At 53.2% G+C, this 12672-nt stretch overlaps 5 protein-coding genes across 5 annotated transcripts; 3 read left to right on the top strand and 2 right to left on the bottom strand.

Annotated features, from left to right (window-relative positions):
* Positions 1-44: 44 nt before the first annotated feature.
* On the bottom strand, positions 45-2522 carry BJY04DRAFT_16891 (peroxisomal copper amine oxidase). Its single transcript, XM_073709181.1, has 3 exons — positions 1903-2522; positions 603-1853; positions 45-544 (listed from the first exon to the last, which is right to left on the bottom strand). Exons 1-3 carry the CDS (start codon positions 2354-2356, stop codon positions 183-185), a joined length of 2067 nt encoding a protein of 688 aa, XP_073574097.1. The 5' UTR covers positions 2357-2522; the 3' UTR covers positions 45-182.
* Positions 2523-3101: 579 nt separating this feature from the next.
* Positions 3102-5018, top strand: BJY04DRAFT_226045 (SGNH/GDSL hydrolase family protein). The gene is made up of 3 exons (XM_073718324.1): positions 3102-3932; positions 3980-4615; positions 4697-5018. Exons 1-3 carry the CDS (start codon positions 3744-3746, stop codon positions 4922-4924), a joined length of 1053 nt encoding a protein of 350 aa, XP_073574096.1. The 5' UTR covers positions 3102-3743; the 3' UTR covers positions 4925-5018.
* A 147-nt stretch (positions 5019-5165) lies between these two features.
* Positions 5166-6267, top strand: BJY04DRAFT_183281 (uncharacterized protein). Its single transcript, XM_073710438.1, has one exon. The coding sequence runs from the start codon at positions 5310-5312 to the stop codon at positions 5997-5999; it is 690 nt and encodes a 229-aa protein (XP_073574095.1). The 5' UTR covers positions 5166-5309; the 3' UTR covers positions 6000-6267.
* Positions 6268-8384: 2117 nt separating this feature from the next.
* On the top strand, positions 8385-10057 carry BJY04DRAFT_16872 (pectate lyase family protein). Its single transcript, XM_073709175.1, has 4 exons — positions 8385-8868; positions 8914-9226; positions 9280-9365; positions 9418-10057. The coding sequence occupies exons 1-4, from the start codon at positions 8770-8772 to the stop codon at positions 9880-9882; spliced, it is 963 nt and encodes a 320-aa protein (XP_073574094.1). The 5' UTR covers positions 8385-8769; the 3' UTR covers positions 9883-10057.
* A 601-nt stretch (positions 10058-10658) lies between these two features.
* Positions 10659-12664, bottom strand: BJY04DRAFT_183278 (FAD-dependent oxidoreductase). The gene is made up of 2 exons (XM_073710437.1): positions 11409-12664; positions 10659-11340 (listed from the first exon to the last, which is right to left on the bottom strand). Exons 1-2 carry the CDS (start codon positions 12642-12644, stop codon positions 11050-11052), a joined length of 1527 nt encoding a protein of 508 aa, XP_073574093.1. The 5' UTR covers positions 12645-12664; the 3' UTR covers positions 10659-11049.
* Positions 12665-12672: the final 8 nt, after the last annotated feature.

The raw sequence follows: 12672 nt of genomic DNA, 5'->3' as shown, positions 1-12672 counted from the left end.
ATTACGATAAGCTTTGATGGGATTCGTACGGGTAGATGGACAACTCAATGCGATAATAAGAATCTGATTCAGATTTGTAACCGGAAAACTCCTATATACAAGAACAAAACCAACCCAGAACAAGCCATGCAAGATTAAAATCATGTCAACATCATCACACCCTCCATTCCCACAGCTCAAACTTAAACAAGCACACTCGACCCATCCGGCGATCCCTTCTTCGCTGAACCACACCCACAAGCCCCCTTACCCGCCGCAACCTGCGACGGCGTGCGCGCAAAGCTAGGCGGGACATCGAGGACGGGATTGCGGGTGAAGAAGTTTCTCGGCCGCAGGAGCACGGTCATCGGCTCTGCGGGCATAATGGGGTAATCCTCCGGGGTGGGGAAATGGGTGAGGCCGAAAGTATGCCAGAGGACCACGTCGGTGTTGTCGATTGAGCTGTCGGCGCCGGCTTCTTCGATCCAGAGGGGAAGACCCTGTGATGGCTCGCCGGAGGTTTGGGGCACGTGGCGGCCTGCGGGGTGGATTTGGTCGTCGGAGTCTGCGATCAATTTTAGTAAGAGCATAGGAGAAGAGGGTTCATATAGAAGTAGACTTACACTTTGTGACGTGGACTGCGTGTCTAGCGAAACCAGCTCGCTTCCAGACCAGCCCGCCGACTTTGGGGAGCAGGCCGGGGACTTCACGGCTAACAAGCTTGTATGAGACGGGCTTCTTGCTGTAGGGGTTGAGCTTGTTGGTATTTGCGATTTCCCAGGTGCGGCTGGTGGCGCCGTTGTAGTCGGACATGGCTTCGCGGGGGGTGGTGAACTTGGTCTTTTTCGCGTAGAAGGCGTTTCCGTACTTGTTTTCTGCGCTGCCGACCTCGCCGGGGCCTTGGGTGGCGTCGACTTGGAAGACGGTGTTGTTTGGTCCGTCGATATTGGCGTCAACACGCAGACAGAAGAGGTGCTGGTGGTTGTGGGCGTTGACACCTGGGTAGACTTCGGTTCCCCAGCCGTTGGTGTCCTCGCCGGGGTTCATGGCGTAGGTGTTTAAGATACCGGTGAGTTTGATGTCGAGCTGGACGGTGCCGTCCTGGTGGAAGATCCAGTAGACGCAGTACTCGTAGTTGGCGGCTGTGAAGATGTGAGAGATGACTAGCTTGCGGCCTCGGGTGACGATCATCGACTCGTCGCGGAAGTCGGTGTGCTTGTAGAGGATACCGGCGTCTTCCTCGTGGATGCAGATGGCATTCTTGACGATTGTGCTGGCGCCGGCGCGGTTGACGAATGCGGCATCCATGTAGTGGATGGCACCCTTGCAGTCGCAGCCGAGGGCAAGACTGTTGGTCATGTAGCCGCCGCCGTACTCTCCAAGATCGAAAGCATGTTTGCGCTGGTGAGGGTGCTCGGGGTTACCATAGGGAACAACCATTTCAGCGAGGGAAAGACGGTAGAAGACAGGACGAACGTTGCCCTTGTCATTGTAAGTGATGTTGTTGAGGACGATACCCTCACGGTAGTTGAAGCCGACGTGGATGCTCCAGTTCTGCCAGTCGATTGTCCGTCCGTTGACATTAAACGAGACACCGTCCGGCTGTGTGATGTGAATAGGCTTGATATCCGTCCTGTAGCCGCCTTCCTTCTCGATGGACTCTGGGAGGTAGTTGTTGGGAGCAGCTTTGCTCAGAGGGCGGCGCACAGGCGGAATATCAATGTGGATAATCTGCTTGGTCTCTGCGTTGAAGATGGGGCAAAAATCTAAAGGATATGTGTATTGGGAGTCGTCAACGTGCGGTCGGTAGTACATGAGGGCTTGCTGTAAGCGAACATCCGTGCCGAAGCGCTCATCATATCCGATCGTCCAGGCTGGTGCTGTTAGATCGAGTGTTCGCATAATGGTTAGAGTCAAACTTACGATCGCAGTAAACCTTGTCCATATCCTCCTTCGGGATACCGAGAATACCGCACTGCTCGATAACCTTCGGGTCCTTGCGGACGATGAACTCCACTTCTTGCAAGTCCTCCATGGTAATCAGAGGCTGCACGCCAGGGGTGTGCTTCCATTCAACAACCTTCTTCGCTTCAAGGTCGACGACACCATCGTAAGTCTTGCCTCCTGGTGCGATGGCGACAACATCCGCAGCACGGGTAGGGCGAGGGAGCTTCTCGGGGTTTGCAAGCCAAGCTAGCATCTCCTCCTTGCGAGGCTCGTAGAGGGTGACGGCGTTGAAGTTGTGCGTGCCATATTCTTTGCGGACAATGGCAACAGCCGTGTCAATTTCCGTTGTCGTGAGCGGATCCAATGGATAAGGAGGAGGCGAAGAGGCAGTGACCTGATGGGTCAACTGCTGGAGACGGTCGAGAACCATCGTGCTATCTCAAGCTGGTGTGGGGATGAGGTGGAAGTATGTCGCTGTGAGAAGACACGGTCAAAGAAGTCGGTTCGCGCCACAACCTCGGTGATACAAAGAAGCAGACAGCAGATTGATAGAATGAAGAAAGCAGGATCTCCCAGCGAGAGGAAGCAGAGTGCTTTATACGCAGCTGCATGCTGTCCTGTCTTGTCTTGTCTTGTGCACCAGATCCGATAAGAGACGAGACTCCTCCGATAAGATACCGACGCGGATTCCTTCTCCTAATCGGGCCTAGCGGGGAATCTCGTGTCGTCCACCCCCAAACAGAAGGGCAACCCGTCGCTTGTCTCCAACCTCCAGCTCTATCAATCTCCATTTGCCCCTCCATTTGCCGGGGAAGAGCGCTCTCGGATCGACTTACACGCTTCTCTGACTAACAGCACGGATCTTCTGTCTAGGAGTGGTTCAGCTTCCGCCAGCTCACCGACTTCGTGCTACCGCTGCTGCACCTCGCATGCGTGCTCCGCTCTTCCTCCGCATTCCAATACCATAGGGAGTGGCCGTGGAGTATACCCTGCTGGTGATTGGGAAGGAACAACTCTGCGAGGTCAGGCAGGGCAGTCATCAAACTTGCATAATGCGCTTTGCTGTTATCGCCTAGTCTAGACCTCCCTCCGTCTAATTAGCAAGAAGGTTACCCGCAGAAGCATAATTCATCTCTCCCGACCCCCAGGTCGAAAATATATAAAAGGGATCGGCACTATATAACAGCCATAGAAGCCACATCCACACGACTATCTATTCGATATATATACAATACTCATCCTGAATATCCCCATTCCTTCATTCCGAAAGCCTATGCTAGCCAACTGTTTACATACCCACAAGCTGAAGCTCGCGTTCACATGCCGGAAGGTGATGAGACTGAGTTTGTTGACATCCCCGGGAAGCAAGGCCAAAGCCAACTACCTATACCGGGTACCTGAACTCAAACCAAGTGCAAGCACCATTCCGTCGGGCGTTGGCATCTGCGGTCTACTTGCCGATCCGCAAACAATAGTTCTTACAGCTTTGTGATACATATAAACCTTCGGCTCAGGGGCTTGCGAACTTTCGAGCTCCAATAACCAATCAACAAGCGAGCGAGGGGTGATGAGGATGTGATGAGCGAGTGTCAGCCACGCGTCAAAGAAGCAATCATCGCACCTACTGCTTGCGATGCCAAGTCCTTTTCTTTGTTCCTCGCTGCTGCCAACCGACAGCCCCTCACTGCAGGCTTGACTGGCGGTCTGGCACAATGTCGAAGAAAAAATTCTACGGACCGTCTCCCAGATAAATTGGAACTACCCAAGGCTCGGGAACGCCCTCGTGAACGGGCACGTCTTTGTTCAAACCTTACACCATGCGTTTACCTCTGGTGGCCTTTGTTCTATTCCTTGGCGATACCCTCGCTGGATCCTCAACCTCGTGGGGCCCCGAGAACTGGAAAGCTCTCGTTACCTTTGGCAACAGCTACACCGATGATTCGCGACTCGACTACTTCATCGATCACAATGGCACCGCGCCGCCAGTGGCCTGGGAGCAACCTGTGGTAAGGATTGCTCCTGTCAAGTCGCAAACGCGCTAACAAAAGTCAAGACCGGCAACAACAGATATACCGGAGGCTATACGTGGGGCCACTTTGCAGAGCGAGCAGCAAACCTAACACGCTTCAACTATGCTTTGAGTGGGGCTGTGTGTTCAAACGAGATCATCGTACGGGACTACCCGCCAATACATGGAATACTTCCGTCGGTCCTCGAGTATGAGCTTCCCGCTTACCTGGCTGATAGCGAATACGTTGGTCCCGATGGGAAGAAGTTTATGGATATTGAGGCGGACGAGACGGTGTACTCGATCTGGATTGGGACAAATGACCTCGGATTTGACGCGTTCTTGGGCGACGCGCAGGTGAGGGGCACTACTATTCCGGACTATGTCGACTGCGTCTATAAAGTCTTGGACGGGGTGTATGATAATGGAGGACGATATTTTGTGATCATGAATCTGGTCCCGCTGCAGCTGTCACCAACGTACGCGACACTCGAGAATGGTGGTGTAAGCGGTTCGCCGGGGCATCCGGTCATTGGGCTCAACGTGACGGAAAAGAGTTACCGGATGTGGGAGGCTGTTGCGACAGTCAACGAGATTTACCGCTATAGAACCCCGTTCGAGGCAGTGATTGCGGATCGATATCCGGGGGCGCAGCTCGCTGTGATGGATACCTATGGCTTGGTATGGCTTCTTTTGCGCTTCTTATTCCTTCCACCCCACCCTTGCTGTCATTAGCGTGTTTCATTAGTGCTGACAGTGTAGATCTCTGAGATTTATAATAACCCCATCGGGTACCTAGATGCGCCGGCGAATGTGACGGGGTTTCTGAATCACTGCACTGAGGGAGGTGTCAGCTGTCAACAACGTCCAAATGCGGGTTCTTATCTTTGGTTTGATGCATTGCATCCGTCGGAGCGGGTCCATGAGATTCTGGCTAAGGAGTTTGTGAGCGTTGTCGATGGGACTAGTCGTTGGGCGATATACTACTAGCTTCAAAGGTCTAGGTCGGTATCGCCATCCTGCACAGCAATGTGGGGTGGGGCGATAATGTAACCACATGAAAATAAGCAGCCCTAGGCAGTGCGGAGTATTATATCGACGTAACAGTCGTAGAGATCTCCTGAACGCCTCGGGGCCTTGGTGCTTGGGGGCCGAAAGGAGCCAGCCGACCCAATCAAGAACCTTGCCAACCGAGCATCGCCAACAACGGCGAGGCGGCCCCAGACTCTGCCTTGCCGGAACCCCTAGCTCCAATTTGAGGACCACCGTTACCCTAAGATTGCTATAAGCGATCTCAAGAACCGAAATTAAATATGATTCACCTTCCCCCCATTTTCGCAGCACACGTCTCGATGTCCCATCCGGCAGATCATGCATGGCGCTCTCCTCGCAACCCCAGCCAACAAGACCACAATGGCCTATAGCGATCCTCCCTGAAAGCATTCTGACAGTGGCGCCTGAGACAGTTATAACCGTGCGCAATAGGCCTGAGCCATGGCACCCACTCGACTACCTTATCGAACACGAGAACGGACCGACGATTTTCAGAGTCCAAGGCCACCCATGGGGGCTTGCGCAGCGGCGCGTCTTTCGTGACGTCTCAGGCCACCCGCTGTTCGAGCTGCGCAGTCGATGGTATGATTCGTCGATGCTGGAACTAAAGTTGCCGGAGGCCGCGGCGGACGAGATCTTACTTTCTGCGAAATGCCGAGTGGCGGTTCAAGCGCCTAGGGCTGTTTTGCGGTTCCGAAATGCTTGTATCCCTGCCAGTGCGCGGCCGCCTCAGCGCTGCGGGCGGAAGAGGTCTCGGTCATCTTCCGGAATGGTGCGCTTCGATCGGGAAACTGAGGTGGTCATGGAGATTTATGCTCTGGATGTGGATAATATTGCTCAGGTTGCTGTTGTTGAGGATAGGAGGGTGGCATACATCGATCGGATTACAGATCCTAGGGTATTGGCGCAGGGTCAAAAACCACCGTTTCGATTCCGGCCAATGTGGAGGGTTCGCGTTGCTAGTGGTGTGGATCTGGCTTTGGTGTGTAGATATCAACTCGACGCCCTGTGAAAGAAGGTATACTAATAGTGGGTATCGATGTTCAGGTTGCCGTTGCGGTGGTTATCGTTGGTCAACAAGTTGCTGGAGTCGGAATCGCAGATCGCTGAGCCTGTATGTTGTCCGTCGTGGACTTTTATTTTCTTCCAACAAGGTGCCGTGTATGTCTGCTGTGCGGCGATACAGGCGTGTTCTTTCATGGTGCAAAGCGGTGCATTGCGATGTATTAGTACCCTTGATCTTATTAATTTATAATGATGTACCTCATATCAACAATCACGTCAAAGTGCAGGATGGCCATTTGCACATCCCTCATGGCATGGATCGGAAGCTCACCGAAGGGAGTGTCCATGCATGCACTGGCTGGAATATAGTCCTTTACTTAACGGTGGCTCAGTCCTTCGTCATCTGTTTGTCTTTGGCTTAATCAACATAGATAATCAGTGCGTACTTTGAAAGCAGCAAGGTGGGTTCAATGACTAGGCTTGATCTCTTGGTTCTCGGTACAACGACGTAACCCAGCACATCAAACTAGGGCTTTTTGTAGAGCTCGCTGATGTTGAAACCCTGCGCGAAGGCCATGACCGTATTCTAATAAAGGCACGAATAGTATCTGCTTCGTGCACAACCGGGTGCCATGCGCCACGGGGCTGTTCGGACATTTTAACCGTCCAGGTAGTCTTAGCACTTGAGTGAACTCTGGCAGACAACGGATGTGATTTTATCAAGAGCATCCTGGTGAGTGTAAGGCGTGAAGCAAGTCGAACGATACTCGAATCGCGCGTGGCCAGGGTAACTGCCCAGGATCGATGCCGTTGTCAGTAGGTATTGAGTGAGCAAACTGAACCTTACTGAGAACAAACCAAAGCCACCTTTGCAGGGTCATATAGTGATCCTGATCCCGGGCTTTGAATCAATTCTCTCGCTATGTTCAAGCAAGGACTGCACTGGCATGATGATCGTTTGAGAGAGGCAGAATCGCCGGAGACTCGCAAGGATTGAGAGATGCGAGGCATCTTCTGGGCATGACAAGAGTCCCAGCCGCAGTTACCTTTGGAACTATAGAACTGGAAAATGAAATGCGAAGGTAAGCATTGTGAGACGAATGTGCGTTGAGGAGACAGCTGAATGCTGAAGCGAAAGAACCCTCCATCGATCCATCAGCTGACTCCTGTTCGTTCTCTCTGTTTTTACAAACGCTCTGCCCCCGACCTCCAACACTCCATGTCAGATTAATCAATCGGTTAGTCCATGACTGATGGGTAGCATGCGCTGCACAATTTGATTTACGCTACATGACCACCAGGTATGTCCTTTTCTCCACCGTCAGACTCGGTTCGACTCCCTGGCTTGTTATTCCTCCAGGTCGCAATATGACAAAGCCATGCCAACCTGCCCAAGTGCGTACAGAGGACCTTCTGGAGCATGGAACCAGTAACTGTCGACTATCGAGTCATCGACACATCCTCCTCCTACCGAAAATAGCCTAAGCGTCGCTGCCGAGCCCTTAGTGCTGGGTATGGGCGTTGGAACTTGAGAGCCTTAAGTGAGAGTGGGGGACCAAAGTCTGGACCAGGGGCAGGGGCACTTTACCGGGGCACTTTTGTTCCTGTCAGCCTCCTGCATACAGATGGCCTGTGGCGCAATAGGCATTGACCTTTGCGAACTGGCTGCCCCGAGTGAGGTTGAAAGTGCTATAATCTATCCAGCCCTCACACACTGTTGAGAGGCCGTATCAAAAGAGCTTTACCAAAGACACAGGGTTTTTTTGACGCCATGGTACAGTCGTCGGGATGAACAGAATGTCCGACTAAGCCGTGGGTTATCGCCGGAAGCGATGGATATTGCCAACACCGGGGGTATCAAATAGCTCTGGGGTGGAATTGTGACTGACTCGTGGGTGAAACAATCTCGCACCATTCTTTCTCATATTCGGAGACTGTGGATGCAGACTCCTCCAATATCGAGAATTCTACCCCTCTTCAGCAGTCCTCCCAATCCCCTCAACCAAGCGCACAAACAATAAGCGATAGATTAATTCACGACGACCTTCCTGTTGAGAATCGCATCACTCATGACGCGAGATTGGGATCAATGGGATATTTCTTTCTGTCGATCTTTCTGCTCCTTCCAAGTCCTATAAGGCTGATGCCGAGTGAACAGTTCCGTCCGCTACAACGAAGATAGAGGCCGATCGCCGTGTTCGAGACGAAGCTCTGTCGCCCAAGTGAGAGCGATGATCTGGGCGATGGAATAATCCGCCTGTCGGATGGCATTATTGCTCGTCACTTGGTAAGCGATGTCATGGCGTCAGGCGTGAAGAACTCCGCTGCATCTCCTGATTTCTTGGCAAAGCGACCTGAAACGAGCTACCTTCATTTACGGAATTTCTCCGGTCTCACCTTAATCAATTTAATATCGCCCTTAGCTTCACTCTGACTCTCTCCAGAGACTCCAGCTCTATTCGTGGACCCTTGGCATGTTCCGGCGTTTACACCTTTACGAACCGCAGTCTACCTGCGACAGGTACCAATCTATCAAGGTCCCGGCACAGCGCCGTCACCGTGAACTTTCCGTATCCACACTCAGGAGGTCGAGGCGTTAACCGTTTCAGTCATGGACTTGTGAGGGCTCCGGTGGAGTGAGATGGAGCGTGGAAGAACTATATAAACACCCGTTCCCACGCCGGGTCTTTCGTTCCTCAACAGCGAGCCTGTCCATCATTTGTTATACACTCTTTTCTGCACTTTCTTTTCTACATTCTTTCAAGTTTCTGTCCAACATGACTGCCATCAAGTACCTCCTCGCCGTCGTCAGCTGCCTCGGGCCGGCCCTTGCAGCTCCGACTCCCACCGTCCAGAAGCGTGCCGCCATCGACGATGTACGTGAACTTGCCATCTGGAGATGAACTTTACTGACTCGGCAGGTCGCCTTTGGCTACGCTAGCTTGAACGGAGGTACTACCGGCGGTGCCGGCGGTGCCACCACCACTGTCTCTTCCTACGCTGAATTCACCGCTGCCGCCAAGGGTGATGAGCCCAAGATCATTATCGTCGACGGCCCCATCACCCAGGAGGCCGACCAGGTCAAGGTTGGCAGCAACACCAGCATCATCGGTAAAGATGCCACTGCTGTCCTCGACGGGTTCGGTCTTGTCCTCAAGAAGGTCGAGAACGTCATCATCCGTAACCTCGGTGTGAAGAACGTCAAGGCCGACAACGGAGACGCCATCGGCGCTGGTACGTCTGCCATAGTATCTTTGAAGCAGTACAAGCTAAACTAACTCGAACAGAGTACTCCACCAACATTTGGATCGACCACGTCGACGTCTCCTCCAACCGTGACCACGACAAGGACTATTACGATGGTCTCCTTGACGTAAGGCTCCCCTCCTGAAGCCACCGGATGCTCAATACTAACAAACAAACAGTTCAAGCGCGCGTCCGACTTCATCACCGTCTCCAACACCTTCATCCACGACCACTGGAAGGCCTCGCTCGTTGGCCACTCCAACAGCAACGAAGACGAAGACTCCGGCAAGCTTCACATCACCTACGCCAACAACTTCTGGCTGAACCTCAACTCCCGCGGCCCCTCCTTCCGCTTCGGCACCGGCCATCTCTACAACAACTACTACGAGAACGTCTCCGACGGCATCAACACTCGCAAGGGCGCCCAGCTCCTCGTCGAGTCCAACGTCTGGGTCGACGGCAAGAAGGCCCTCTACTCCACCGATAACGGCTACGCCGTCGAGCGCAACAACGACTTCGGCGACGCCAAGGTCGATGCCCCTGAGGGTTCTCTGACTTCCGTTGACTACGAGTACGAGGCTCTTGGCCCGGAGAACGTCCAGGCTGCTGTTGTGGGTACTGCTGGACAGACTCTTGTTTTTTAAACAGCCCCTTTTTATCAGCCCCGCTCTCTTGATTTCCTCTTGTCTTGTATAATAGGTGAAGTCTGGGAGTGAGAAAAATCAAAACACCTGGTCGTCTTTGTGTATAGGATAGGATAGGATCTAGCTAGTTCTGGTTTCTGTTTGTCAATGTCACATCGCCTGTCACTATATTGAACTTTCTACCACACAGAGAGTGCCTCGCTCACGCCCGGAGAGAAAGTACAGGTTAATGAACCATAAACTCCAGACTCAACTCAACTCACCCATTCTGCTCTCCAGACTCCAAAGCCTTCCCCCAGGCCGCCAAGCCAATAATGTATTTCCGATACGCTGCATATTATATTGTACTATTACGGGATCTGGCTGGCGAGACGCGCGTAGGGGATTGTTTGGTGCATGGGACTGTCTATGGACTTGTATTGTATTTGAACTTGCACTTGCACTTGGGTTCCGAGAGATGAAAGGGAGGGGGTGAGGCTTCTGTCGAGAGTGGAGAGGGTGGAGGGGGTAAGGTTAGAGTTACACGGTTGCCCTTCAGTTAGGTTCAGGTTCAGGTTCGAAAGAGAGCAGCAGTGGACGGGCGCAGGGCATGACTCGAAGATGGCTTGGGCGGGGATCGGAGCACAGACATATTTTTTTTTTGGTGCATCTTCGATCTATAGTTAACGTCAACTTTAGCCGAGGGATAAAGAATGAGCCTGCGGGTGTGAGTTATATACTATGTAAGGGATTAGAGAAGTGAACAATGAATTTAGTGAGTATATTCTCTTTCATTTCTGCCCTTAGTTATTATATCCATCAAGTAGTTCTGTGTACCCCTAAGTTGTCTCCATGCTATGCTATGCTATGCCATGCTATATCTCGTGTACGTATGCAAAACCAAGCTAACTTCAGATCCCGAAACCACTGTAGTGAACTATCCAGCCAATCCATCTATCCATCTCGCTGGCGACCCAAGCATTCATTGAGACCAAATCAGTCCAGACAACGCAGCGCAGCGCAATGCAACAAAACAAAAGGAAATAGAAGTAATGTGGTCGATCCGCTCGATCCGCCCAGAGCCCGTCTAGGTCTTTTTATAACGTCCAACAGTCGCATTGCCTTGCGACCTTTTATCACTCACTCACCCATTCTCTCAGAAGCAGACCTGAGGATTTAGTGGAGGACTCAAACATCATAAGCATCAAACCGCCACGCCTTCTCTCTGCCATGCTTCCCTTTCCACAGAACCCACGGCATAGTCCACTCTTTCCACCGGCCCTCCAGCGATCCCATGTCGCGATGACTAGCCCATAGCCGGCCTGCCGCGGAAAAGGCCTCTTCGACGGGAGCGCGGCGCAGAGATTCGTATTTTGAGAAGATTGTGGAGAGCGCGGAGTCGCGGTTGTGTGCGAGGATGCGCGCGAACATTATACTGTCGTCGAGGGCGTACGCGGCGGATTCATCGCGGGGAGGCATCTATTCAGTCATGTTAGAGTTGTTCATCTGCAGAACAAGGGTAAAGAGGTATGTTGTCGATGACGTACTGCGTGTGCTGCGTCTCCAAGAAGGATGACACGACCCTTCCACCACTTCCCGCCGGGTTTAACCTGGTATACAGGATACAAAAGCCAATTGGTCTTGAGGTTGGCGACGTCCCGGATCCACGGATGGCCGGCATTGTGGAAGCGGGCGCGCATTTCGTTTTGGAGGGCGGCGTGGATGGCTGTGCGGTGGGAGGGGTCGGGGTTGTCGAAGCGGAAGCGCGGGAGGAGGGATTCGTTGACTTGGAGGATCGCGGCGAGGAAGAGGGTGTTGTGGTTGCGGTCGCAGTAGCTGCCGAGTAGGTCTCCGTGGCGGGAGAGGGCAAGGCCTGTGGTTCTGAAGGGTGGGGTGTGCATGGTTGTTTGGGATTGTGTGTCGGAGGAGATGGTCGGCGTGGAAGTCTGGGAGTGGTGGGTGCTTATGCTGGGAGGTGGGTTTGAAGGGGTGTTTGTGCTTCGGCTTCGGGTGGAGGAGTGTGTGCTGCCGCTGGTGCTGGTGCTGGGGCGGCTGAAGCTGGTTCGGTTCGAGGATGGAGGGGGAGGGGGAGGGGTATCAACGGTGGTTTGGATGAAGGATAGGCCGGTGTATTCGGAGGGACGGCTGGGGTCGACGAATTGTGTTCGGAGGGCGGAGTGGACGCCATCGCAGCCCAGGACCAAATCACCAGCTGCAGAGGTGTTGTCTTCAAAGTGAAGGATTGTCTGCTCGTTGTGGTCTTCGGTGACGTGGGTGAGCTTCTTGCCGTAGACGATGCGGATGTTGGGGTGGCGCTCGATCACGGCCAGCATGGCGAGGGAGAGGACTATCCGCATCACTCGACGACCTTTGTATCCGTTCACTCCATTGCCATTCCCGTCGGTGAAGTCAATAGAGCCGAGAGAGCGACCAGATCGACTGGAAAAGAGCTCAATGGCGTCGACATCCGCACCTCCGTCGGCACCATGGCGGTCGAGTTCGGAGAGGACGCCTAAGCGGTCGAGGTGTCGTTGAGCAACGGGAGTGAGGTTGATGGCCCCGCCCGAGGTGGAAAGGACATCATGACGCTCGAAGAGGGTGATCTGAAGGTTCGGTTCGTGGGGTTTGAGCTCGTGGGACAGAGCCAGAGCACTCGCTATACCGGCAATGCCCGCGCCTACTATGAGGATCTTGCGGGTGCGGGTGGAGGGGTCGGGGATGGACAGCGGAAGCACATAGCTCTGCCAGGTGTCTGACTCGCTAGGATCTTTGGAGATATGCATGATCTACCATACTGAAGAAGTTTAGAAT

The sequence above is a fragment of the Aspergillus karnatakaensis genome, assembly GCF_047715665.1.
Source record: "Aspergillus karnatakaensis strain CBS 102800 unplaced genomic scaffold BJY04scaffold_11, whole genome shotgun sequence".
NCBI lineage: Eukaryota > Fungi > Ascomycota > Eurotiomycetes > Eurotiales > Aspergillaceae > Aspergillus > Aspergillus karnatakaensis.
Note: the sequence above shows the minus strand (reverse complement) of the source record. Positions and strands in the feature narration are given on the sequence as shown.

What these genes read in the sequence shown, in the direction of transcription:
- BJY04DRAFT_16891 (XM_073709181.1), bottom strand. Translation starts at nt 2,356, where the DNA reads ATGGTTCTCGACCGTCTCCAGCAGTTGACCCATCAGGTCACTGCCTCT. An exon ending in GGACAAGGTTTACTGCGATC is followed by an intron (nt 1,854 to 1,902) that starts GTAAGTTTGACT and finishes TAACAGCACCAG; the next exon opens with CCTGGACGATCGGATATGAT. An exon ending in CGCAGTCCACGTCACAAAGT is followed by an intron (nt 545 to 602) that starts GTAAGTCTACTT and finishes AATTGATCGCAG; the next exon opens with ACTCCGACGACCAAATCCAC.
- BJY04DRAFT_226045 (XM_073718324.1), top strand. Translation starts at nt 3,744, where the DNA reads ATGCGTTTACCTCTGGTGGCCTTTGTTCTATTCCTTGGCGATACCCTC. An exon ending in TGGCCTGGGAGCAACCTGTG is followed by an intron (nt 3,933 to 3,979) that starts GTAAGGATTGCT and finishes ACAAAAGTCAAG; the next exon opens with ACCGGCAACAACAGATATAC. An exon ending in TGATGGATACCTATGGCTTG is followed by an intron (nt 4,616 to 4,696) that starts GTATGGCTTCTT and finishes CTGACAGTGTAG; the next exon opens with ATCTCTGAGATTTATAATAA.
- BJY04DRAFT_183281 (XM_073710438.1), top strand. Translation starts at nt 5,310, where the DNA reads ATGGCGCTCTCCTCGCAACCCCAGCCAACAAGACCACAATGGCCTATA.
- BJY04DRAFT_16872 (XM_073709175.1), top strand. Translation starts at nt 8,770, where the DNA reads ATGACTGCCATCAAGTACCTCCTCGCCGTCGTCAGCTGCCTCGGGCCG. An exon ending in AGCGTGCCGCCATCGACGAT is followed by an intron (nt 8,869 to 8,913) that starts GTACGTGAACTT and finishes CTGACTCGGCAG; the next exon opens with GTCGCCTTTGGCTACGCTAG. An exon ending in CGGAGACGCCATCGGCGCTG is followed by an intron (nt 9,227 to 9,279) that starts GTACGTCTGCCA and finishes TAACTCGAACAG; the next exon opens with AGTACTCCACCAACATTTGG.
- BJY04DRAFT_183278 (XM_073710437.1), bottom strand. Translation starts at nt 12,644, where the DNA reads ATGCATATCTCCAAAGATCCTAGCGAGTCAGACACCTGGCAGAGCTAT. An exon ending in TTGGAGACGCAGCACACGCA is followed by an intron (nt 11,341 to 11,408) that starts GTACGTCATCGA and finishes ATGACTGAATAG; the next exon opens with ATGCCTCCCCGCGATGAATC.